This window comes from Fistularia commersonii, chromosome 9, assembly GCF_037954325.1.
Source record: "Fistularia commersonii isolate RoL2024-O1a breed Wild chromosome 9, RoL_Fcom_v1.0, whole genome shotgun sequence".
In the NCBI taxonomy this organism is placed as follows: Eukaryota; Metazoa; Chordata; class Actinopteri; order Syngnathiformes; family Fistulariidae; genus Fistularia; species Fistularia commersonii.
In genome coordinates, this window is record NC_141292.1 from 15,569,434 (window position 1) to 15,595,454 (window position 26,021).

Consider the following 26,021-nt stretch of genomic DNA (forward strand, 5'->3'; position numbering starts at 1 on the left):
TACACAGTGCATTTCTTGCAGTTTTGACATTCTAGTAAAACCACTGCATCAAGCATAGCAATATGACAGCATCATGGTCTTCACTTTTGAAAATGAATATATAAATCAATATTTGAAAGAAAAAGGGCAAATTAACGGTTTAAAACGCCGAACCCGTTATTGTTGGGAACGAAATGAAACTGGCTCATAAAATAATTTCAAAATGCAGTTCCACATGTTTAGACATGATTATTGTTTTTCTATTTTCAGGTCAACTGCATTTTATTTTGCAAAGCAGTGGGAAAAAAAACACGCAATGTTTTGTCACATTTTCTTCAGGCGTGCGACAGGGCAGCATCTTGGTACCCCGCAATTTTTATTCTTTTTTTTTGTACTTTATTTTTTTTTCATAAGCATTTAGTAGCGTATGCTGGTTGTTGTTTTGGGAAAGGATAAATACCCTGATGGTGTTTTTTTTTTTTTAGCAAAGATACGTACGTGTATGATGTTCACTAGTGGTGATTATTCTTATTTTTCTTCGCTGTTTCTTCACGCGACATGTCCTCGGCCGCGATTGGCCGGTTCACCTTTTCAAGCGAGGTGTCCTCCCGGGTTCTAGAACGAGGTCGAGAACGTCCTAGAAAGCGTCGATGGCCGATTCTCGTCTCCCGCCCCCCTTCAGGTGGCGGTCTTGATCCGCTCGGTCTGCATGGAGTGCCGCCTCAGCAGCAGCCTCTTGCTGGTCTCCGTCGGCTGTCCGGGGGGAGCGACGGGGAGGAAGGGTTTAAGACCCGGGTCCTTGTCGCCGCCGGGGCCCTGAAGGGGGCCGCCGAAGGCCAGGGGGGGCAGGGACCTGGGCCGGGTCTGGGGGCTGCGGTCCAGAAGGAAGGCCCCGGAGCCTCTGCGCTCGTACCCGGACAGGAGTCTCCTGTTCGGGCCGGGGACGGCCGACGGCTCCCCGGAGCCCAGGGTGCTGGAGCAACGCAGCGGCACCAGCCTCTTGGACTCCGCCGGATCCCTCGGCCGGGGGTCTTCGGGGGGTTTTCGGAGCTGCGCCGCCAGCTGGGGGTCGGAGCCGTAGATGTCCGCGCCCACCTTGCACCTCTGGATGATGTTGTTGAGGCTGGACGAGCCCAGGCCGTGGACGGCGGCGGGGGCCGAGCAGGTGAGGTTGGGATGGGAGGCGGAGTGGGACGACGAGAGGCCCGGGAGCGTTATCTTGGGTCTGGAACCGTCGGCGTCGGCCTCTTCGTCTTCCCTCAGGTGTGCCTCGGCTCGCGAGAGAGAGTCCGGATCCAGGTTGGAGACCCTGAAGGCCGGCCGCTTGGCCAGGCGGTCCTCGGAAGGCGGCCGGGGGCCCGGGGCCGTGGAGACCTTCAGCCAGGGCTCGGAGTTCAGCCTCAGGAGGGGCTGCTGCTGGCCCTGGCCCGCCGCTCGGGTCCTGGATGGGGATCCGGGGTGGGAGCTGCCCCTGCCCGCCTGGGCTTCCTTGAAGGAGAAGACCGGGTTCGGGGGGTCGGCGGAGGAGCGGTGCGGGGAGGTGATGATCTGGACCTCGGACGGGGACGCCGGAGCGGCGGCGGCCGGGCCCGTCGGGCGCAGGTGAGGCAAGCCGAGGTGCTGCCTCACCTGCAGCCCCCCGCTGTGGACGCCGTCGGCCGTGATGATGATCACCTCCTTCCCCCTGGCTTTGCACGTGTCCAGCAGGAGCTTCAGCACCGTCCAGTCTCCGGCCACGACGGCGTGGACCAACGCCGACGTCCCGGACCGGTCCTCCAGGCTGACGTCGGCGCCGCTCTCCAGAAGCAGGGCCGCCACCTCGGGGCCGGCTCGCTCCCGGCAGGCGTGCATCAGCGCCGAGCGGCCCTCCTTGTCCTGGATGTCCGGGTCCGCCCCTTTCTCCAGGAGGAACTGGACCAGCTTGGCCCGGCTCACGCTCTGGGCGTCGGCGTAGCGCGTCCGGCAGGCGACCATGAGGGGCGTCCGACCCTGGCCGTCGCTCTCGTTGATGTAAGCGCCGCCCTCCAGCAGGAGCCGAGTCAGCCGCAGACGGCGCAGGAAGACGGCCTTCAGCAAGGGGTTGCTGGAGTCCACGGCGGCCGCGGGGTCGCAGGCTTCCCCCTCCATCCTGGGCTAACCGGACCGGTTCTGAGGAGAGCGAGAAGAGCGAGGCTGACTTTCACCCGCCTTTCCCCAAGAGTCCGACGAGCGGTCAAAGCAGGTTACCGATTCCGAAAGAAAGAAATGTCAAAATAATTTTACCATGATCAACTTTTTTAGCTTCCTTCTTTGGACTGTTGGCTTAAGGGCTCTCCACAGTCCGGCCTCTGCCTCCACATGAACCTCTCTTCTGAATCTTCTCTCACAACAAACATGACGACTCCAGTCTAACCTCGTCTGTCAGCTTGTCCGTCACCAAAGCAAATGAGAAGGGGCTCCACATTGATCCTTTCCGTCCTACTGAAGCACACCTCCCCACTGTCTCACAACGAGCATACATGTCCTGCACCAGTCTAACATACTTCTCTGCCACTCCAGACTTCCTCATACGATACCAGAGCTCCTCTCTTGGCACCCTGTCCTATGCTTCTTCTAGGTCTACAAAAACACAATGCAGCTCCCTCTGACCTTCTCTGTGCTTCTGTATTAGTATTCTCAACGCAAATACTGCATCTGTAGTACTCTTCCTAAGCATGAAGCCATACTGAAGCTGTTCACAAATGCTGACTTCTGCTCTCATTCTCATTTCTACTTTCCCTCAACTTCATTGTATGGCTCATCAACAATTCTGCACCTCTCCCTTGTACCTTAACTTGATTACTAAACAAACTAATTAGAGGTTTAGTTGTAAATACCAAGAACATAGTTTGGTGTCTAGTCAGACGCAGTCCTACCTCCAGCTTGAAGTCTTCCGTCACACCTATGTCACTACCTCCCCACTGTCTCACAACTAGCATACATGTCCTGCACCCATCTAACATACTTCTCTGCCACTCCAGACTTCCTCATGCAATACCAGAGCTCCTCTCTTGGCACCCTGTCATATCCTTCTTCTAGGTCTCATCAACAATTCTGCACCTCTCCCTTGTATCTTAACTTGATTACTAAAACTAATTAGAGGTTTAGTTGTAAATACCTAGAACATAGTTTGGTGTCTAGTCAGATGTAGTCGTACCTCCAGCTTGAAGTCCTCCGTCACACCTACGTCACTACCTCAGCACCGTCTCACAGCTAGCATACATGTCCTGCACCAGCCCAACACACTCTTCTGACACTCCAGACTTCCTCACACAACACTATAGTCCCTCCTTTGGTTCCGTTATACTTTCCGTTTAAAATTCTCCTGCAGAGAAGATGAGTGACCATCAGTCCTTCTTCTTTCTTGCCGGCGCTCCAGACGGCAAACCAGTTGCCGAGTGAGTCACGGTCACATGACGTTTTTTTTTTTTTCCCTGGCTATGATGGAGAATGGAGAGAACACACACACTGCATGTGTGTGTGTGTGTGCATGTGTGTGTGCGTGTGTGTGTGAGTGTGTGTGAGTGAGAGTCATCCAAAGTCAGAAAAAGGACTCGAACATTTTGTTTCTAACAATCGAATGACAAAAATGGCAGCATGCGGAAAATGAAAAATGAATGAAAACCTGCATTAAGAGGTTTTTAAAGAAAAGAAAAATGTGTTTTAATTGAAGGAATAATAATAAATTGTAATATGATCAGAAAGGTTACGCGCCATTTTTTTTCCCCACATTTCCTGGATTGAACAAAATGAATGCAACACAATGATTATTCCTCTAATGTGAAGTTAATCTTGACTCACCAGCGCTGCCACGGAGCCGGACGGCGTTGAGACGCTACCAAGCTTCCTCCATCCTTCTCCTCATCCTCGTGGTCGCCGTCAGCGGCGGCTGCTGCATCTGCCGCCGCAGAGGGATGAAGAAAACCAGGTGAATCTCCATGGCAACCGGCTGCTTTGTCTACTCGTCCCGCTCAGACCTGTGAGTTTCTTTAGTTACATCGTGTCCACCTCATCAATGACATCGCCATGGCAACTGTCGAGTGGGCCCGCGCAGTGTTGTAACTCTGGCATCTGTGACTGTGTGTGTGTGTGTGTGTGTGTGTGTGTGTGTGTGTGCGTGCACAAGTGGCACCACACAGGATTTATAACTACACGCAATGAACATGTGACAGGGCCCTCATCTAAAGTGTGTCATCCAGTCCAAAAGCAATAAAAATAAGACAAATTCATGATTAGACATTATTACATGTAATTTACTTCATTATATAATAAGACATATAAAAGCACGCGAATATAAATTGTAAATATTAATCACAATATAGATAAAAACAAACCAAACTGAATCACTGGCGATGTTGCATAGTGGGAGTTTGATGTAATTCACATTCTCGCCACTAGAGGTCGCTGTTTACCAACATATCTGCCCTGTGAGGCAAATGATATGATTATTTATGTAACAGGAGTACAGCTTAGAGTGTTAATTTATTTTTTTAATATACATTTTTACATAGGAATTAGCATATGATTATTATTCTAAATTTTTTCTCAGTTTTTATTTTTTTTTTCTCCTCCTACCGGATGTGTTTTCACAATCTCTGTGGCTTGAGATGGGTTGGGCTTGATATAAAAACACTCGTCATCTTACATCCGAAGACTAGTTTTTCGGAGTTTTAAGTCTCAGGCGGAGATGTGACAAAGACCGTGACGTTTACATGGTGAAGTCGACATGGTCCAATCCGGCATCGATCGGAATCGGCACCGATTCCACAGATAAGATACTTTATTGACCCGAAAAGAAAGACTGCGATTCTGAAAATTCACAATTCAGAAATAATCACCGGATAAGATAAGATAAACTTATTGACCCCTGGATTTGGGAATGATTGGCCACTAGCAGCATAGCATACAAGGAAAGGGCGCCAGTGACAAGCTAAGAATAAAATAAATAAAATAAAAATCTGAAAAATGGTAAAATGATCATCTCAAATGTCTGTGCATATTTACCACATATACAGCAGGAAATAAAAGTGCAAAGAGCCAATGGAAAGTCAATAAAAAAGATTTCCTGCATCTGAATCGTCATAAAAAAAAATAAAACGTTTTTTCGGAAACATAGTTAACCATTTAACATTATTTACGTGAACTCCCTTTTTTGTGTTTTTTTTTCCAAATATTCACACATTTTTCTAAATTTCATAATATTAAATTTTTTTAAATATTAAATATTTAAAATATTAAAATGTTCTTGCCCTTAATTTATTTGAGGAACAAATACAATGATAGATTTTAATGGATTTGCTCAAATTTGCTGCAATTTTTTTAAGGGAATTTCCAGCTCAAACTTTCTCGGTTGTGTCGGCGGCCATTTTTTAATCGGCTAATTGTTTATTTTGCTAATTTCTACCGTTGACAAACTCCTGCGTCGCGGCTCCTCCGACGCTCAAACAAAGCAGATCATGGTTTTTGGTGATTTAAGCGCAGCAGCCATCGTGGCAGTCGCGCGCTAATCCCCGCTAATCCTTAGCTGACTACATCTGCGAGCGACGGCGCTCGACGCCCTTCACCGGGGGGTCGGCGGCACGGAACGCAGGAGGAAGCCCGAGGGTTGATGGGAATAGCGTAGCTTAGCATAGCGTCTTGTCATTAATGCGATTTCATATATACTGCATAGCATTGCACTGTGAGTTCATGTGACGACATGGCTTAGCGTAGCATAATACGGCACATCCTAGCATGAATTGCTATGTGACGTAACATAACACAACATAGCATAGCATCGAATGATAACCTACCGTCAAATAATTTACCGCGACAGAACCATATGTTACGGAACGTAAAAGGAATACATATGTAACATATACATATTTAGCACAGCATAGCTTAGCATTAAAAGACATCCTACTGGAACGTAAGGTGATGTACAACAACATAACAAGACATGTATAGCATGGCATCGCTTAGCATTAAAGGACATTTTACCATAGCATAATTTACTGTAACATAACACATATTGCTTAGCATTAAAAGATATCCTTCCATAACAACATATAGAGAATAGCATAGCATTAAAAGACATCCTACCATTATTTACCATAACAGACCGTGATATAACATAACAAAACATATACAGCTTAGCATAGCATTAAACGACATCCTACTGGAACGTAAGGTGATGTAAGACAACATAACTACACATAAAGCTTAGCATAGCATAGCAATAAACAACATCCTAGCGGAACGTAAGGTGATGCAAGACTACATAACAAGACATACAGTATACAGAATTGCATAGCTTAGCATTAAAAGACATCTTACCATAGCATAATTTTATGTAACATAACATATTTAGCTTGGCATTAAAAGATATCCTACCATAACGACATATATAGAGTAACATAGTTTTAAAAAACATCCTACCATTATTTACCATAACAAACCGAGATGTAACATAACAAAACATATAAATCTTAGCATAGCATTAAATGACATCCTACCGGAAAGTAAGATGATGTAAGACAACATAACAAAACATATATAACATAGCTTAGCATTAAAAGACAACCTATCAAATCATAGTTTTAAAAAAGTGCGGAATGACATAGCCTAGCATAGCACTGAATGATATTGGACCATAACATTATTTAGCGTAACATCTTATATCACGACATCACATGCTACCCTAACATAATGAAACGCGGCAAAGAATGACATAACAGAAAATAGGTTAGCATAGCATAGCACGACATGCAGCCATAACTTAATCGAACAGCGCTTAGCTTAGCGTAGCGTTACATCACCGACTCCATGTTGGCCAGGACGGCCGTGAACATCACGTACCAACGACTACAAGCGAACGTGACACCAGATAGCATAGCATAGCATAAATATGAACTCGTAGCAACAGGTGGAGACTCTGTTTAGCATCACGTATTGCTTTCGTGGCTACTGTTGCGCGTTGTTTTTGCGTCCCACGCTTGTTTATTTTGATGTCTTCTGTTGTTTTGTGCGTCCAGAACCTGGGAAAAGCGTCGACGCTCGGACAAATACGAGGCGAAGAGGTCGTGGCGGCGAGGAGGAAGAGGAGGAAGAGGAGGAAGAGGAGGAAGAGGAAGGTCACGCTTCATCACAGCGAAGCCATACTAATCTGGCGGGCAGATTAACGGCATCATCCGCGGGTGACGTTGTGTCTTTGACGGCGTCGGCGCATCTGTTACATCCTGGTCTCGCGGGACGACGGACATTAAAGTCGTAAAAATCAATATTTTTTCTTTTCGCGTTAGTTTTTGGGATCCTGTTTGATTTACTGATCATCACAACAACAATAATAAAATGACAATATAAATATGTATGATATGATAAAATGGGTAATAATAACTAAAATAACAATAAAAAAGTAATCCATAGATACATATTTATGATATTGATATTAACATTATTATTAGTGTTAATCATGAATTAAGTAGCTAATTATTATTAACATTAATATTGATATCAATATTAACATTGATGTAATTGATGACTGCTATTATAAATGATACTATATAATAATTAATATGACTGATTTATAACTACTACTAGTACTAAATTACACTTATTATTGTTGAATTTGTCGTCTTCTTATTATTATAATGATAATTATTATTATAATGACATATATAGTTAGTCACTGGTGCATGATTAATGTAATAATAATAATAATAATAATAATACATATTATGGCTTATTATAGATAATAACATTAAGTTTATGATAATAATCATGATGATGATATTATAATAATTATTAATATTATGATAAATGTGTTGGTTATTTGATTTTTTTTTTCCAAAAGATATGTTAAAATCTTTTTTTTTTTTTAAAGGCAATTAACATTTTCTTTACATTTATTTTTTAAACTCATAATCAAACTGAAATCTGGTTGTTATTTCAAGACATTTCTTGCGTATTTTTACAAATGGATTAGTTATGGATTGATCGACTCGGGAGGGAGATTGACAGACGACACCATGCGTGCGCGCACACACACACACACACACACACACACACACACACACACACACACACTGCAACATCTGTTTGCGCTTTAGGGCTGGATGAGAATCTAAAAACAAGCATCTGAAAGATTTCATCCACACAAACAGACACGTGTGTGTGTGTGTGTGTGTGTGTGTGTGTGTGTGTGTGTGTGTGTGTGTGCGCAAACATCTCCCTCCCTTTTTGATGGACAGCTGAGATGATTTTGGATGATTTGTTTCAAAATGACAGTAACAAAAAGTGAATTTATTGTAATAATAATAGTTTTATTTTTCATGCGGGTCGATTTAAGAATCTGCTTTCTTTTCACGTCTGCTTGACTTCTTTTTTCCATTTTTTGATCTGATATCAGCACTTTAATCTTTCCTATCGACGGGTTATTGATCGCCGTCCGGCTCCTTTGTTTCTAACTTGTTTTCTAACGTGTGAATGAATGAATGTGTTTTTTTTCCGTGCGCGTGAATGAGAGGGTGAACGGTTGGATGTTCACTCTAAAACTTGAAGGAGTGACTCGTATTTCCCTGTCAGACGCGTGAATGAGAGGGTGAACGGTGGTTCATCTCAACGTGAACGGTGAATAAGTGAATGCTGGAGTGTGTTAGCGCTCGTGAACGGGTGAATCGTTTTGCTTCCGTAGGACGACTCGATGCGACGTGTGAACGAGTGAATAAATGAAAGATCGTGAATGAATGAATGAATGAATGTGTGGTTTGGCGCGGACATGAAACGAACCGGTGAATCGGGTGATGAATCACTCTGAAGATTCGGTTCGCCCTTTTCGATCCGAATCTTTCGGCCGGTCCGGCGTCACTCGCTTCCTTCCGCCTCCCCGCGCGCACGCGTGCCCACGCACGCACGCACGCTCGCTCGCGTCTCTTTAAATTGGCGGCAAAGCCGATTACCGCGCCGATTCCGTCCCCGCCGCCGTCTGTCTCCCTCCGCCCCGCAGAGGGGAGGAGGGTCCGCAGAGGAGAGCGCCGGCGCGGGGAAAAGTTGCGGGGATGGAGGCGTCCTGAGGAGGACGGCGAGCGTCGTGCACCGCGGGCGACGTGCACCATGCAGAAGAGCGTGCGCTACAACGAGGGCCACGCTCTCTACCTGTCCACGGTGGCGCGCAAGGAAGGCACGAAGCGCGGCTTGCTGAGCAAGAAGACGGCGGAGAACAGCCGCTGGGCCGAGAAGTTCTTCGCGCTCCACCAGAACGTGCTCTTCTACTTCGAGCACGAGCAGAGCGCGAGGCCTTCCGGGATCTACCTGCTCGAGGGGTGCACGTGCGAGCGCGCGCCGGCGCCCAAGGTGTCCGCCGCGGGCCGCGAGGCCGTGGAGAAGCAGCAGGTGAGGCGTTCACGGAACCCTCGGAGAGCCGAGCTTCCGGTGGTGGACAACCGGTGTCTTGTGAAGGACTGAAGGGATGAAAGAGCGGACGCTTGCATTTCTCCGTGCACGAACCATCGCATGCCTCTGTGCCACTCGTGAAGGACTTGTATGTCCACGCGGGGTGAATGCTTGCATGTGTCCGTCCGACATGGATGACGGAGTGAACCGTCGTATACGTCTGTACCTTGTGAGGAAGTGAACTGACAAGTGAATGAAAGGATGAAGGAGTGAACCAGTTTATGTCTGACGGTGAGTGAGAGGGTGAACGTCTGCATGTATGAACGGATGAAAGAGTGGATACTTCGATTTCTCTATGGAACAACTTGTGATCGCATTAACCATTGCATGCCTCTGTGCCACTTGTGTTGGACTTGTATGTCTACAAAGGGCGGATGCTTGCATGTGTCCGTCCGGCACATGGATGACGGAGTGAACTCTTGCATGTCCGTGTAACTTGTGAAGGAGTGAACCGTTGTATGTCTACAAAGGGTGAATGAGAGGGTGAACGTCTGCATGTAGGAACGGACGACGGAGTGGATACTTCCATTTCTCCGTGCACCTTGTGATTGAATGAAGCATTGCATGTCTCTCTGCCACTTGTAAAGGACTTGTATGTCTACACAGGGTGAATGCTTGCATGTGTCCATCCGACATGGATGAAGGAGTGAACCGTCGCATATGTCTGTACCTTGAAAGAGTGGATACTTCCATTTCTCTATGTAACTTGTGATAGCATGAACCATCGCGTGCCTCTGTGCCACTCGTGAAGGACTTGTATGTCTACAAAGGGGATGCTTGCACGTGTCCATCCGACATGGGGATGAAGGAGTGAACCGTCTATGAAGGTTGAATGTCTCCATATATGAATGACGACCAAGTGAATTGCCGACTGTCTGAATGAGGGGGCGAATGCTCGTATGTGTCCGTCGACATATGGACGAAGGAGTGAACGCTTGCATTTCTCTGCCACTTGCGAGGGAGTTGCACGTCTTGGTGACGAGTAGAACAAGAGGGCGAAAGGTTGTGTGTCTCGATGACAGAGTGAATGGTCTTATGTCTCTATTTGATGCATGAACGGTTGTATTTCTCAACTTATGAAGGAGCGAACCGGTCTTTGTCTCTATGATGTTTGAATAAGAGGGCGAATGTTGTCTCTGAATGGTGGCCTGCCTCTACATGAATCCCTTGTGAATGAGTGAAGAATTGTATGTCTCCACCTACGGACGGATGATGGAGTGAATAGTTGCATGTATGAATGAGAGGGTGACTAGTTGTATGTCTCCATGTGGTCAACTGGTCCAGAGTGTTCCTTGCCTCTTGCCATAATGGAGGAGAATGAATGTCTGACAAAGGTAGTTGACAAAGGCCCGCGCTCTTTAAAACTATCCATACCAAGCCGGGAGTCCCTCAGAGCGGGGAAGGAACGCTGCTTTTTACCGCTGCAGACACACCAGCGCAACACCGCCGGCCTTCTGCCTCCACCGGGAGGGGTAGAAACAGAGAGAGTGAGGGGTAGAAAGAGACGTGGGGTACGGAGATCACAAATGATCTCCTGCGACAAATGACAGCGGCGCTAACGGTTACGTGCAAATCGGCGGGATCGACCCGCTGTTGACCTCCATGTGCTCAAAGATTTAGTCTGGGTCCAAAAAAAATCAAAGTATTGGACAAGGAATTCATTGGAAACAAGAAGGTACCTGTGAGGAATCTAACGGTGCAGAGTTTGCGCCGGGTTCTTCCTACTGTTGCTGGCTCAGTTGTTTGCACATGTGCATGAGAGGGTGCATCGTCCTATGTCTATATGATCTGTGGATGAGAGGGTCAAGACTTGTATGCCTCTGTATGTGGCCTTTCCACTGGTCTGGTTTGGGGTGGTTTGGGGTGAGCATTAGAAGACACCCAGCTGTTGACGCTGTGGTTCAGACGCCGCTTTAGCTCAGTGAAATATTAATCTAAATATATCCTGAAAAATCAGTCAACCCCCCCCGACTCGTCCAGCGGGATAATGACGGAGCGATAAGCCGTGACCCCTGGGCGGGCGGGCGGCGTGCCAGGATGGGAGGTGGGTGGCGAGGGGAGGGGGTTCAGATGGTAAACCACAACGGGTGCTCCGGGCCGACGGACACTCGCCCAGCTGCCGTTCAGACGGACGGCGTCGTATTTCCAGAAATCGGCTGCGACCACGGGGACAAAATACCAGATGTAGCCCACCCGCCCCTCCGCCGTCGCCCCCCTCCCTCCCAGACCGGCGCCGGCCCTCATCAATAGTACCGATAAACCGACCTCGAGTTGCCCTTTAACAGGCAGGTGTGACGGTACCTCCGGTGTCTGGTTGCCACGGTAATGCAGTGACAGTCACGAGAGGCAACACGTTGGGCGATTGTTTGGCGGATGGTAAACCTACGTCGCGAGCGGCTCAGACCAGAAGCATTCAATGATTGAGGCCAATGGAGTTGGCATAGACTCCAGGATCAGGGGGCGGAGAATGAATGGAGCGACCATCTTTTTGCTCCTTCTCCTGGAAGCCGGGATAGTTTACGTCTCCCGATCAGCTCCAAGGAAAATTTAAAATTTAGCCTTTATCTGTAAGCGAGCCTGAAATGGACCTGAAGTCATGGCATTGAAATTTGAAAAATGAGACAAACGACCAAAAATAAACGGTACCGTGAAGACACTGGATTTCAAAAGTCTAAAGTTTAACAAGAGGCTGACTTAGCCGCGGCTAAGTAGAGCTGCTTCCGGTCACCAAAATGGCCGCCGGGAGGAAAGGCGTTTGTTTTGGGATCGGAAAGAAGATAAGATAAAACACAAAGCGACCGACGGCGGTCCGCTAATGCAACATGAAAGGCTCAGAACATCAAAAGGCATCAGAAGGGCTCCTGACTGATCTGAGCACATCAATCACCGATCCGGTCCTGAAACACCACCTCATTCTGTAACAACAACAATGGCCGCTTTCGCACATAAAACTGTAAGGAACTGGCCTGCTCCAGTTTGGTTCCAGGAAGTAGCCTAAGTAGCTAAGGGTTTCTACAGGCAGGCAGGGATAGTCGGAGGACCGCAAGAGTAGCAAAAACCCTGGACGGTGCTGGAGTTCTGGTGTCCTTCAGCCAGTCCTCCTGTGCATTCTTTTATGAGGAATGAGTACAGATGACATGAGCAGTTACACTTCCTAGTTCAGTCCTTGCCAACAACACAAATATATGTATAAGCTCAGCAGTTAGCGGGTCGAGAAGCTCCGGGACCAGGGTCGGTCTTCAGTCCCTGGCGCAGCATTTGGTTCAGTTCAGATGGACAGTTCTTCACCTCCTTCAGACTCTGTGTATCCTCTCTGGACTCCCTCCTTGCTGTTGTCTCCTGACTGGTCTGTTCTTCGTCCTTTATGTGGGTGTCTTTGTCCATTTCTGATGGTCTCCTCCAGTCAGATACCCAACCTCTGCAGTAAACATGCTCTCCTCGTCTCATGATCCACCCACGTCTCCCCACCATTGTCTCTTACTTGCTTCCCTGTATGCTCTTGCTATGACTTGTAGACCCCTTTTTTGTATGCTCTTGCTATGACTTGTAGCCCCCTTCCCTGTATGCTCTTGCTGTGACTTGTAGACCCCTTCCCTGCATGCTTTTGCTATGACTTGTAGACCCCTTCCCTGTATGCTCTTGCTGTGACTTATAGCCCCCTTCCCTGTATGCTCTTGCAATGACTTGTAGCCCCCTTCCCTGTATGCTCTTGCTATGACTTGAAGGAAGAATCTGTTCCTGCTTTCCTGTTACCCTCAAATTCTCCATCACAAAATGACACGAGGTCCTTCACAACTGTCGGATAGGCATAGATTATTTTACGTCGTCCATGCACTGCTTTGGGCGTTTGAACAACGCGACGTTAGCTAAATGTAGCACCACAAGCCCTGGATACCCGTCTCTTCTGCCCTGCTACTGTAGGGTATCATTTTCTGCACCGCTATCTCTGCTGCTACTCTCGATGCTCCAGATGACACGTGTTATTCATTTACTCAGGTTTTTCTATGCTGTTAAATTGCTGCCATCCTTCCACCCTTGTACCGGTAGATTGTATCTGCATGCACACTGCAGTTTAATGTTTGTGCACTGTGTTATTATTTTGTTGTTCTCACCTTGGGCCAGTGACTCTGTTCCTCTGTATGTCCGGTACATGCAGAGAAGTTGACGATAAAGCTGACTTTGGCTTTGGCGCAGCGGGCCAGGAGAGCTTGGACCTCCTCCTTGGTCCATTTCTTGCTGCGCAAGTTACTCGCCAGTGAGTAACATGCGCATCACTGTACGGTGTCCTTGAGGGTCAAGAAAGGCGCCGTCAAATAAGTCGCAAGAAAAGAGCGCTCACGGGCGTGGCTTACGAGTTCCACCACTTAGCGAGAGCTTATGTCCCATGGCTCCCGATGGCACGGTGAAAAGATCCTACCTTGGAGCAGGAGCTACAAGGGTCCCAGGAGCCGGAGGTCAGTGTTCCCTGGTTCCTTTGCCGTCCAAATGCTCCAAGAAACCGTCTAGGAGGTTCTAGGAACTGCAAAAAGTTCCTATGGTGCTAAATGGGCTAATGCCGAAGCACGTTGGCTGGACTCCCAGTCTACGTCTCTTAGAATTAGGCCGCCCTTGTAGTTCGGGCTAACGTCCGCTACCGTCTGACCTCGCAGATACTGGATCGCTCGCCATTGTTGTTGTTTGCCCTCGCCTGCATGTGTGATTCCTCGGAGACCGGAAGCATCGGTACGTGTTTTTAGCCCGCGACTAGCCTTGTTTGCGCGCTACATCGTTTTGGATGTTTCGTACGATCGTTTTCAGAACGGGAAAAGAAACGAAGTGTTGTCATGTCAACAGTTTGCCCTTAGTTTCAGAATATGTACGGTTCTTTATGGAATCAGTTTGCTAGTTTAAGCTAGCTTGCTAAACGTTTAGGATATACGCTAACGGGTCCTTCTTGTGACACGTATCACTTATGCATTGGGTTACCCTGGCAACCAAAAACAACCAATCACCAGTTCGGGAATCCCGAATGAAATTTGACCGAATTTTAACATTAAATTCCACCGAATTGATCTGATTAGATTTTTACTGATTTATTAATTTTTTTTTTTTAAAGTTCCAGAAAATCCCCTTCCTGTCTTCAGTCCCGCTGTGAAATCCGCCGGGGCTTCAGAGCAAATCTGTGGAATTTTATTTCGTCTCTGCCCACTGTTGCTTTATGCTAATGGTCCGCCAACTATAGGATACCTGGCTGATGTGTTTCCATGGCGACGGGCGTTGAAGTGGCTCGCGCTGCCAGGAAAACACGTAGCGAGAGTTTTAATTTGAAAATAAAACGCAGTTCCGGAGCCTTCCAGGATCGGGCCTCCGGAACAACCGCCCGTTATTGTTGTTCCGCGTGAAACTATTTACAGCGTTTCAAAGCGCCGACGTTAGCGACCTGTCTGAGTTTATATCTTTTATTCATGTTTTTATTTTTTGAACATTTATATAAAGGTGCTCCAGGATGAGAGCGGCTGAGAATAGTTGGTCCGTGTTTTATTTTATTTTTAATTTCCCTGCTGATGCAAGTGGATGCAGCTGCAGCTCAGCGCCGCGGCGCCGCTACCTGAGCTATTTGCGTATCTTTTTTACATTTTTTTCCTTTTTTTTTTTCACCGTACTGAGTGGATTTGCTGTCCTGTGAGCGCTGTGCACGCAGCCGTCCAAATTAATCCACTTATCTTGGGTTATAGCGAGGCCTAGTTTCACCGCGGTCGGGGCCACTTAGCCTTCGGTGGTCTCTGTTTTTGTTTTGTTTCTCCGTCCCTACAAAGGCCATTCGTTTGCATTGACCTTTCACTGCGGATTTGTTGTTTTTTGTTTTTTTTTGGGAGGGGGGCGTTGGGTGTTATTGCACGCCGGCGGCGAAGGTCAAAACACGCCGCCGCGCCCAATGCGCTATTTTGGTTTATTTCAACATTTCAGAAATGGAAGCGCATGGAGGAGTGACAGGATAAGTCTAAGGAGCTAACAGCTAATCCAAACCCCGCTTCAGTGCCAGCTACTGAAAAAGTTAGTTCGCTACAAGCTAATGGAAACCCCAGCAAGCTACCAGCTAATGATTTCCTTTTGCTAACTCCAAGCGGATGGCGTTTTGCGCTCGTAAACAAGGAAGTACATTTTTCATACCGTCCACTAGCTTGCAATGCGGAAAACTAAAGACTAGCCGACCAACGCTACTAGCAGTAGCACACGTGCACCTCTTGCTACATCCTGAAGATGCTAATGAAGTTGAGCTACAACTGAGCATCAGATTAGCATTGTGGGATTAGCGCCGGTCTCAAAGGAATCTCAAAACCTGTTTTCTTTGGATGTCGCTTTGCGGGAAGTGATAACGAAGGTTTAGCGCCGACGCGGTGCGTACAGCTAAAATCAGCTAGCTAACAGCTAATAATTTCCTTTTGCTAGCTCCCAGTCGATGGCGTTCTCCGCTTGTAAACAAGTATGTACATTTTTCTTCCCGTCCACGAGCTTGCAACACTAGCCGACCAACACTATTAGTCGGCAGTAGCACACTTGTGCCTCTTGCTACATCCTGAAGATGCTAATGAAGTTGAGCTACAACCGGCAAACACTGTCAAGCGCTCGCTAGCTGGCAGTATTAGCATTAGATTAGCATTGTGGGATTAACCTGTTTTCTTTGGACGTCCCTTTGCGAGAAGCGAAAACGAAGGTTTAGCGCCGACGCAAATGAGAGCTAGCATTTAAAACATCTGTAGATTTATTATTTTATTATCGTTTACTGTAGAGGTTGAATTCTTATTGTCTTGTTCCGATCGTCCCCTATTCCGTAGGCAGGAAATGCGATTATTTGTTTTTTTTTTTAATACTTTTTCAACAATGTTGCGTTTATTTTGATTTTTATTCTTCATTTTAAGCATGTTTTGTTGTGTTTATATCTATATTTGTATGCTAAAGCGCTGAGTGGCGCTTTAATGAAAATGTGATATTCTTCCACTGTAAGTTGCGCGAACGCACACCTTGGAACGGAAAAACAGTTTCATGACAAAAAAAAACATTTATTTATTTTTTCTCTTTTGACACTTTGTCATTTTTATGTGATGTTTCTTATTTTGTAAACAGTTAAATGAGATATTATGAGTTATTTCAAGTGTTAAAACCACGGGAGTACTTTTTAAAATACAATGAAGTCGGACAGATGATCTGGTTGGTCGTCGTCGTCGTCGTCGTTGTTGTTGTTGTTATTGTTGTTGTTGTCGCGGGTGATGGTTGCCATGGCGATGGTGGGGGCAGAATGGGGGGCATTAAATCTGCCCCTCTCATTGTTATCCTCCGGCTTACAGCGGGCTCACGGCCAGGGAAGCCGCATTAGCCGAGCAAGGAGCTGCGCAAGCCTTGTGGGGGTTATGTAACACACACACACACACACACACACACACACACACACACACACACACACACACACACACACACATAAACAAGCCCTTAAGCCTCTGCTTGCTAGCAGCAGCAGCCGCACGCTAGCCAGCGTCTCAGACGCTTCTGGTTCCATCAGTGCTTTCATCTTTCCTCCACCTCGTCTCCTTACCTCCTTACTTCCTTACCTCCTTACCTCCTTCCTTGCTTCCTTCTTTCCTTCCTTCCTTCCTTCCTTCCTTCCTTCTTTCCTTCCTTACTTCCTTCTTTCCTTCCTTACTTCCTTCTTTCCTTCCTTACTTCCTTACTTCCTTACTTCCTTCGCTCCTTGCTTCCTTCTTTGCTTCCTTGCTTCCTTCTTTCCTTCCTTCCTTCCTTACTTCCTTCTTTCCTTCCTTGCTTCCTTGCTTCCTTCTTTCCTTACTTCCTTACTTCCTTCTTTCCTTCCTTACTTCCTTACTTCCTTCGCTCCTTGCTTCCTTCTTTGCTTCCTTGCTTCCTTCCTTCTTTCCTTCCTTACTTCCTTACTTCCTTCGCTCCTTCCTTCCTTCTTTCCTTCCTTACTTCCTTGCTTCCTTCTTTCCTTCCTTGCTTCCTTGCTTCCTTCCTTTCTTTCCTTCCTTCCTTGCTTCCTTGCTTTCTTCCTTACTTCCTTCCTTACTTCCTTACTTCCTTCCATCCTTCCTTCCTTCCTTCCTTCCTTACTTCCTCGCTTCCTTCCTTGCTTCCTTCCTTCCTTACCTCCTTACCTTATTTACAACATATAGACATGCTAACAGTCACCCTGTCATTCACATCTTATAGCAACATGCTAACATCACCTTGTCATTGTGGCTATATAGAAGCATGCTAACATTCACCATATTTATTTGATGAACTTTATATACAACATTATAAATATATATTTCATATGTATATACTGTTTTTTTATTCATCCATTGATGATAATATTAAAATACAATTTATATATAAAGATAATACATAAGTCGCGTTACATTACTCAACCATTTTTTAACATTTCGTTAAGGGAGATTTTTCATTTTTTTTAATTTTATGTGGTTAAAAATCAAGCAAAATGAACAAAGTTGCAAAAACAAAGGTTTAAAATGTTCTCCTGGTTTGGACGCAGCACTACTTCCTGGTGATCTTCGGCCACGATGGACAGAAACCGCTGGAGCTGCGGACGGAAGACGAGTCCGACTGCATCGAGTGGGTGGAGTTCATCCAGCAGGCCAGGTGACACACACACACACACACACACACACACACACACACACACACACACACACACACACACTTCTTCGCTCACCCTCCGATGGAAATCCAGATTTGTCTCTTTGTGCAAAATAATGTTGGTTTTATCTCAAATCTGGTTTCTGCAACAAAAAAAAAGAAAAATTGCCATTTCATGTAGTTTCTGAATAAAATTTTAAGACTTAAATTACATTTTTTTTTGTTTTGCAGAAAAACAAAATAAAAATAAGAACAACTTCATTCTTCCCGAAGGAAATTGTGCCAGAGTTACAAGAAAAATATAACAATAATAAACAATAGTAGAAAATTGTATAAACAGTAAGAAAAAGGGAGAATAAGAAATACAAATAAACTATAAAGCGTCAATCTAGGAATGCAATTTCTTGAAGATTCGGTTTAAGATTATAAAGCTAAAATTAGCTTTAATGGCATAAAAATCTTTTTTTTTTTTTGGCAGAAACCAGATTTCAGGCTAAAATGAAACAAATCTCAATTTTTTTGTTTTGCAAAAAATGATACCACTTCAATACAATTTCTTAAAGATTGAATTGAAGATTTTAAGCCAAAATTAACCTTAAATGACATCAAAATAATGTTTTTTTCTTGTTTGTTTTTTTTTGCGGAAACCGGATTTAAAGCTAACATAAAATAAAACTGGAATCTGGTTTCTGCTCCCCAAAATTTGCCATAAATTGCAGAAAAATCTTTTTTATTTTTTGGCAGAAACAAGAAACCAGATTTCAGGCTAAAATGAGATGAATCTCAAATCTGGATTTGCAAAAAAATTTGCCACTTAAGTGGAATTTCTTGTAGATTCAATTTAAGATTTAAGGCCAAAATTAACCTTAAATTGCATCAAAATAATGTTTGAGTTTTTTTTTAGCAGAATAAGGGCAAACATTTGATAAATCTTTAATTTATTTTCTGCAAAAAACTATGATATTTTAATGCAACTTCTTGCTTATTTTCAAGGTTATTTGTGGCATTTTAAACATTTTTACAGTTTTTTTTACAGAATTACTTGCAGGTTCTCGCCAGCGGGACAATTTTTGTTTTTTGGGCAGTTTTAGACCAAAATTAGACCCAAATTACATCCAAATAATGTTTTGTTTTCAGAAACCAGATTTGAGGCTTAAATAAAACAAATCTGGTTTCTGCAGAAGTTTATGGCATTTTAATGATTTTTCTTGATTGAGTTCAAGGTTTAAATTGCATCAAGATAATATTTGATTTTTGTTTTATTTTTATTTTTTTGAAGAAACACGATTCAAAGCTAAAGTAAAATAAAACTGGAAACTGGTTTTGAAAAAAAAATTGCCACTTCAATGCAATTTCTTGTAGATTCAATTTAAGATTCAAGGCCAAAATTAACTTTAAATTGCATCAAAATAATGATAATGTTTATCTCAAATCTGGTTCGCAAAAAAAAAAAAATTAAAAAAATTCCTTTTCCGAGATTCCAAGAAATGCCAAGATTCAATTTTAAGATTTAAATTGCATTTTATCGTTTTGCAGAAACCTAGAATTTTTTTTTTTTGTTTTACAAAAAATCTGCCATTGGAGTGCAATTTCATGAAGATTCGGTTTTAGAATTGAGGTCAAAATTAGCCTTTAATTCAAATTTTCTTTTTCCCCCCTCTTATTTTGTAAATCACAAATTAATTTTTGACTTGTAAATGTCATTTTAAAACCGGCACTTTTAAGTAAATCCATTTTATTTTCAATTTATATTCCAATTCTATTTCAACTGAAACACATTATTAAGGAATCTTAATGCAACAAATAATTCAATGTTTAAGATATTATTTGGTTTTCCGCTTCCTAGTAATTAAAAAATTATATATAGAAAATATATAAAAAATGTATTTAAATTTTTTTTTGAAAATTAGATAAAAATAAATGTATAAAAATGTGACAATATTCTCTGCAAATACAAATATTTTGTGCTGAACAACTTTAAAGTGTTTTTTTGAAAAACAAAACAAAAAAAATCAACATTATTCAGGAAATTTAATCCAACAAATAAATTGACATTTAATATGTAATTTGATTTTCTGCAATCTAGTAATCTTGCAGATATAGAAACGTGATTATATTCCATATAAACACAACTGTATTGATCATGATCAGAGTTTAAAGCGCTAATTTGAAAAAATAACAAAACAAAGCGTCGAAAGCGACAAATTCTTGATATTTAATCTTTAATTTCACTTCGGCTTCAGACGCGCCGCTTTGTTTGTTTGTTTTCTGCTGACACGAGCGCCGTGCGCTGCTCCACATCTGTGTGCACGCGTGTGTGTGTGTGTGTGTGTCTGCGTGTGTGTGTGTGTGTTTGTGTGTGTGTGTGTTCTGCTTGCAGCGGTTCACATTTAGGTCACGCCTGCGCGGCGGCCGCAGTTACATCACGTCCCTGATCTGCTTGTGTTCGCCCTATTTTTACCCCCCCGCACATCCCAACCTTTGTTTACCCCCACATGCACACGTGCACGTGCACACGCTGCTTCCATCCCGTCCGTCGAACACAGAAAATCCCAAAATGTTCAAGCGGAATGCATGATAGTCAACGATAACAGTGTAATAACAGTGTAATAACATTGTAATAACAGTGTAATAACAGTGTAACAGTGTAATAAGTGTAGTAACAGTGTAGTAACAGTGTAGTAACAGTGTAATAGGCCACAGAGTTGTTATACATGTGTATACATGGGAGAATCCGATCAGGGTCCGATGGGCCGCTTATTGATCGGTCCCGTGATCGCCCGCCCAGCTACTCCGACATCATCGTGGAGCGCGAGATCCTGATGCAGAAGTACATCCACCTGGTGCAGATCATGGAGACGGAGAAGATCGCCGCCAACCAGCTGCGAACGCAGCTGGAGGACCAGGACACCGAGATCGAGCGGCTCAAGGCCGAGGTGGGCGCCGCCGGCGCCGAGGCCCGGACGGAAAAACGGATCTGGTGTTTGAATCTGTGGTTTCTTGGATCAGATTGTGGTTCTGAATAAGAGCCGGGAGCGGCTGCGACCTCTGCAAGGAAACCCGGACGACGAAGATCCCGACATCAAGAAGATCAAGAAGGTCCGACTTTTATCCACCACACTTATTTCAGCACCGCTTCGCTGTATTTTCCCTCTCACGTCACCGTTTGAGGGCGCTTTATTCGACTATTTGAATTTTTATTTATTTTCTTCAATGAATCCCGAATGAATTCTTTAAATATTTAAGGTCATTAAACGCACATTCACTTTTGTATTTTTCCATTAAAATTTCAAAAACGACATTTAAATGCAACCACATTCAAGGCTAAAATTGTACAAATCTTCAATCTGGTTTCGGCAAATATTTTGGCAAAAATGAGCCTTGAATTTGATAAAAATACATTTTTTTTAATTTTTTTTTTTGCAGAAATTTTTGCAAGAGTAGAAGAAATTTAGAAGTTTCGTAGAAAATTTAAGAACAAATTACATTGAATTGATAAAGGTAAAAAATTTAAGTTTTTGGCAGAAATTTTAGAGCTGATAGATTTTACAATTTTACACTTAAACAAGTGTAAAATTATATAACTCTTAAATCTGGTTTCTGCAAATATGTTGCCATTTTGATGTCATTTTTTAAATATTAAGGTAAAGATTTAAGGCCAAAAATTAGCCTTGAATTCAATTTAAAAAAAAAAACAGATTATTTTAGTGAGAAGAGTAGTTGAAATTTAGAAGTGAAGTCGAAAATTTCAGAAACATATGGAAATGAATGAAGATTAAAATTTGAATTTATTGGCAGAAATATTAGAGATGTTGAATTTAAGATTTAAGAGTAAAATGCTAAATGATAAAATCCAATCTGACCTTTTTCACGTCATTACTTGAAAATAAGCTGTACAATTCTGTGAAAGAATGATGGCATTTTAATTCAATTTCTTGAAGAATTAATTACAAATTTTAGGCAAAATGATGTAAATTGCATGAAAATAAGATTGATAAAAATATAAGTGATTTTCTTTTTTTTTTGTAGAAACCACATTTAAGGGTAAAATTATATAACTCTTTAATCTGGTTTCTGCAAATATGTTGCCATTTTTATGTCATTTTTTAAATATTAAGGTAAAGTTTTAAAGCCAGAAATTAGCCTTGAATTCGATAAAAATATATTTTTTGTGTATTATTTTAGAAAGAAGAGTATTCGAAATTTAGAAGTTTAGTCGAAAATTTCAGAAAAATTCTCATTGAACTGAATAAAGATAAAAATTTGAATTTTAGAAATTTTAGAGATGTTAAATTTTATATTTAAGAGTAAAATGCTGAAAGACAAAACCCAATCTGACCTTTTTAATGCCATTTCTTGAAAATAAGCTGTAAATTGCTCTGAAAAAAAAACACCTAAATTTGATTTCTGCAAATATGTTGCCATTTTAATGTCCTTTCTTGAATATTGAGGTAAAGATTTAAAGCCAGAAATTAGCCTTGAATTCGATTAAATTTTTTTTTTTTTCCAGATTATGTTAGAAAGAAGAGTATTTATTTAGAAGTTAAGTCAAAAATTTCAGAAAAAAATTCCTTGAACTAAATAAAGATAAAAATTAGAGTTTTTTGACAGAAATTTTAGAGATGTTAAATTTTAGATTTAAGAGTGAAATGCTGAATAATAAAACCCGATCTGACCTTTTTAATGTCATTTCCTGAAAATTAGCTGTAAATTGCTCTGGGAAAAAAAAACACCTAAATTTAATTTCTGCAAATATGTTGCCATTTTAATGTCATTTCTTAAATATTGAAGTGACGAGACCAAAAATTAACCTTAAATTGCACAAAAGTAAAAAATGCAGCATTTTTTTTGCAGAAAATCTGGAGATTCAAGAGCAAAATGTGAAATTCTAAAACCCCCGATCTGGCTTTTTTTAAGTAATTTCTTGCAGACGGTCTGTAAATTCAGCTTTTCTTTGCGTGCAGGTCCAGAGCTTCATGCGCGGCTGGCTCTGCAGGAGGAAGTGGAAGATCATCGTGCAGGACTACATCTGCTCGCCGCACGCCGAGAGCATGAGGAAGAGGAACCAGATCGTCTTCAACATGGTGGAGGCGGAGACGGAGTACGTCCACCAGCTCTCCATCCTGGTCAACTGCTTCCTCAGACCTCTCCGGATGGCCGCCAGCTCCAAGAAGCCGCCCATCAGCCACGACGACGTCAGCAGCATCTTCCTCAACAGGTCCTTTCAAATCCAACCCCTTTTTACGGTCCTCAGAAAGATACAAGGACGAGAGCGCGCTAAAAATACGTGCTTAAAAAAAGAAATCAAAATTAGAAAATGTAATTAATTAAATCAAAATTCAAAAAGTGTGTCATGGCAACCAGGAAACGCCTTGAATTAAAATATCAATTATTATGATATGTAAAAGAATATGAGAAATGGATTGATTTGTAATTCCTCTACCTGCCACTAGAGGGCGCCAGAGTGCAGCTAGCACTGATTTAACAACAACAACAATGATAATAATAATAATAAATTTTGTAGTAAATTTAGATTTTTTTTGGGGGGGGGGCAGTTTTCCTTATTTGTTTGTTTTTAATCAAATTACAATAATTATCTAATTCTCCACGTTTGACGATTTCCTGGTCGATTTATTTATGTCAAATCACATTTTCCCACCAAATTCTTCGTAGGGTTGTTTTTTTTATTCATTTTTTGAATAATGGATAAAAATTTAATGGGACAAACCGAATTCTCGCAAAATCTAAGACGAGAATAAATGTGTCGGGAAAAAAAAAATATCCTGAGTTAATGTTGCTGATCAATTTGAATTTATTATTATTTTGATTTTATTTTTCAGCACCAAATGGTTCAGTCGGTCAAACATTGTTTACAGTTTAAAAAAGGATTTCCTTTTTTTTTTTTTATATTTCAGGCAAATACGATGAGCTTTATCGATCCCTTGTCACGGCAGCGTAATGTCAAAAAAAATGAAAATAAATATGAATATAAATAGAAATAGAAAGGCAGAAGATAGAAGTAAATAGACAACAACATCAGGGATGACAATGAGCAGCATCAAAGAACAGTGAGGGTGAAAAATACACAACTAGAACTAAACAACGATACAAAAATAAACAGCAATGACTATAATAAATGAACCGGTCCTGGTGCCGCCCCACCGGCACGCTGTACCCAAGAAGAGTGTGCTGGCTACCATAGACTGGCAGAAGGTGTCGAGAAGCTACAGACCAAACCACCTCAGTGTCCTCAAGAAGAACATCCCTTCCTGCAAAGGGCATCGGTGTTGCATGCGTTGTCCCGCAACAGCGAGGTACTTGTAGGAGTCCTCTATCTCCACCCTGGATTGTGATCGGTACCTGCCTCCGCTGATTCTTCCGGAAGTCCACGACCAACTCCTTGGTCTTGGAGATGTTGGTTCCGGTTGCTCGGCTCAACAAAACTCAAAATCAGACCTCTGTAGTCCTTGTTGTCATCGTTGATGCATCCAACGATGAAAGAGTCATCAGAGAACTTGCAGAGGTGGCAGGAACCGGAGTTGTACCGGAAGTCAGAGGTGAAGAGGAATGGTGACAGGACGGTACCTTGGGCACTCCTGTCTCAGAAACACCGTCCGCCCTGACACACTGCAGCCGTCCTGCGAGGTAGTCCAGGTGTAGTCCAGGAGTAGTTCAGGTGTAGTCCAAGAGTAGTCCAGGTGTAGTCCAGGTGTTGTCCAGGAGTAGTCCAGGTGTAGTCCAAGAGTAGTCCAGGTGTAGTCCAAGAGTAGTCCAGGTGTAGTCCAAGAGTAGTCCAGGTGTAGTCCAAGAGTAGTCTAGGTGTAGTCCAAGAGTAGTCCAGGTGTAGTCCAAGAGTAGTCTAGGTGTAGTCCAGGTGTAGTCCAGGTGTAGTCCAAGAGTAGTCTAGGTGTAGTCCAGGTGTAGTCCAGATGTAGTCCAACAGTAGTCCAGGTGTAGTCTAGGAGAAGTCCAGAAGTCCAAGAGTAGTCCAAGAGTAGTCCAAGAGTAGTCCAGGTGTAGTCCAAGAGTAGTCTAGGAGTAGTCCAGGAGTAGTCCAGGTTTAGTCCAAGAGTAGTCCAGGTGTAGTCCAAGAGTAGTCTAGGTGTAGTCCAGGAGTAGTCCAGGTGTAGTCCAAGAGTAGTCCAGGTTTAGTCCAAGAGTAGTCCAGGCAGTGATGCCAGGGTGAAGTTGCGTACTCAGCGGCTTGTCCTTGACAGTGTCAGTCAAGTTATTTTTTGTTGTGAGTCTATATCATTTTTTTCCTTTCTTTAATGTAATGAAGGATACCATGGAGAGTGGCCTGATTAGCATGCCTGGGAGCTGATGTGTTTCCATCTGAACTCCTCCAGTGAGACCATCATGTTCCTGCACGAGATCTTCCACCAGGGTCTGAAGGCTCGGATCGCCAACTGGCCCACGCTGGTTCTGGGTGAGTTCATCCCAACACGCGGACAAAAGTCAAAGCGAAATCACCAAATTGTCCAAAATATGATGTCGATCGGGGTTTTCTGACTTTCACTCTTTGTCCAGCCGACCTGTTCGACATCCTTCTGCCGATGCTGAACATCTACCAGGAGTTTGTGAGGAACCACCAGTACAGCCTGCAGGTCCTGGCCAACTGCAAGCAGAACCGAGACTTCGACAAGCTGCTGAAACAGTACGAGTCCAACGCCGCCTGCGAGGGTCGGATGCTGGAGACGTTCCTCACCTATCCCATGTTCCAGGTGGGCACGCGCTCGGAAGTCGTGGGCTTGGTAGTCCAACGGAGTTGCCCTTTTCTGCGCAAAGAGGACTCCGGACTCGTTCGACCTTCCAAGATCCAGTTTGGCTCTTCGGCGTCCCCAAAAACATCGGTGGGCTTTCTTAACAGTTTCAGGCACTCCGTCCTGATGGAGGAACTCCACCTTCAGACTCCCGGCAGCGGGTTTTAAGCACTCATGTTGCGTGACGACCACACAACCGAG

The 26,021-nt window shown here is 43.6% G+C and overlaps 2 protein-coding genes across 4 annotated transcripts in view; one reads left to right on the forward strand and one right to left on the reverse strand.

Annotated features, from left to right (window-relative positions):
- Nucleotides 1-87: 87 nt before the first annotated feature.
- On the reverse strand, nucleotides 88-9,628 carry ankrd34ba (ankyrin repeat domain 34Ba). Of its 3 annotated transcripts, XM_086152687.1 has the most exons (3): nucleotides 9,286-9,628; nucleotides 3,799-3,895; nucleotides 88-2,127 (listed from the first exon to the last, which is right to left on the reverse strand). In XM_086152687.1, the coding sequence occupies exon 3, from the start codon at nucleotides 2,104-2,106 to the stop codon at nucleotides 658-660; it is 1,449 nt and encodes a 482-aa protein (XP_086008813.1). In that variant the 5' UTR covers nucleotides 2,107-2,127; nucleotides 3,799-3,895; nucleotides 9,286-9,628; the 3' UTR covers nucleotides 88-657. The 3 variants fall into 3 exon arrangements, with proteins under 3 accessions (XP_086008813.1, XP_086008812.1, XP_086008814.1); XM_086152686.1 differs by lacking the exon at nucleotides 9,286-9,628 and having other exon boundaries at nucleotides 3,799-4,067; XM_086152688.1 differs by lacking the exons at nucleotides 3,799-3,895; nucleotides 9,286-9,628 and adding an exon at nucleotides 2,242-3,220.
- The window catches only part of rasgrf2a (Ras protein-specific guanine nucleotide-releasing factor 2a), a 35,748-nt gene continuing 18,690 nt past the window's right edge, over nucleotides 8,964-26,021 (forward strand). Inside the window, exons 1-7 of the mRNA XM_086152689.1 lie at nucleotides 8,964-9,366; nucleotides 17,954-18,060; nucleotides 20,846-20,993; nucleotides 21,067-21,156; nucleotides 23,022-23,275; nucleotides 25,407-25,486; nucleotides 25,588-25,781. Of these exons, the coding sequence (XP_086008815.1) occupies nucleotides 9,088-9,366; nucleotides 17,954-18,060; nucleotides 20,846-20,993; nucleotides 21,067-21,156; nucleotides 23,022-23,275; nucleotides 25,407-25,486; nucleotides 25,588-25,781 (1,152 nt within the window). The 5' untranslated portion in view covers nucleotides 8,964-9,087. The remainder of the gene's footprint in view (nucleotides 9,367-17,953; nucleotides 18,061-20,845; nucleotides 20,994-21,066; nucleotides 21,157-23,021; nucleotides 23,276-25,406; nucleotides 25,487-25,587; nucleotides 25,782-26,021) is intronic.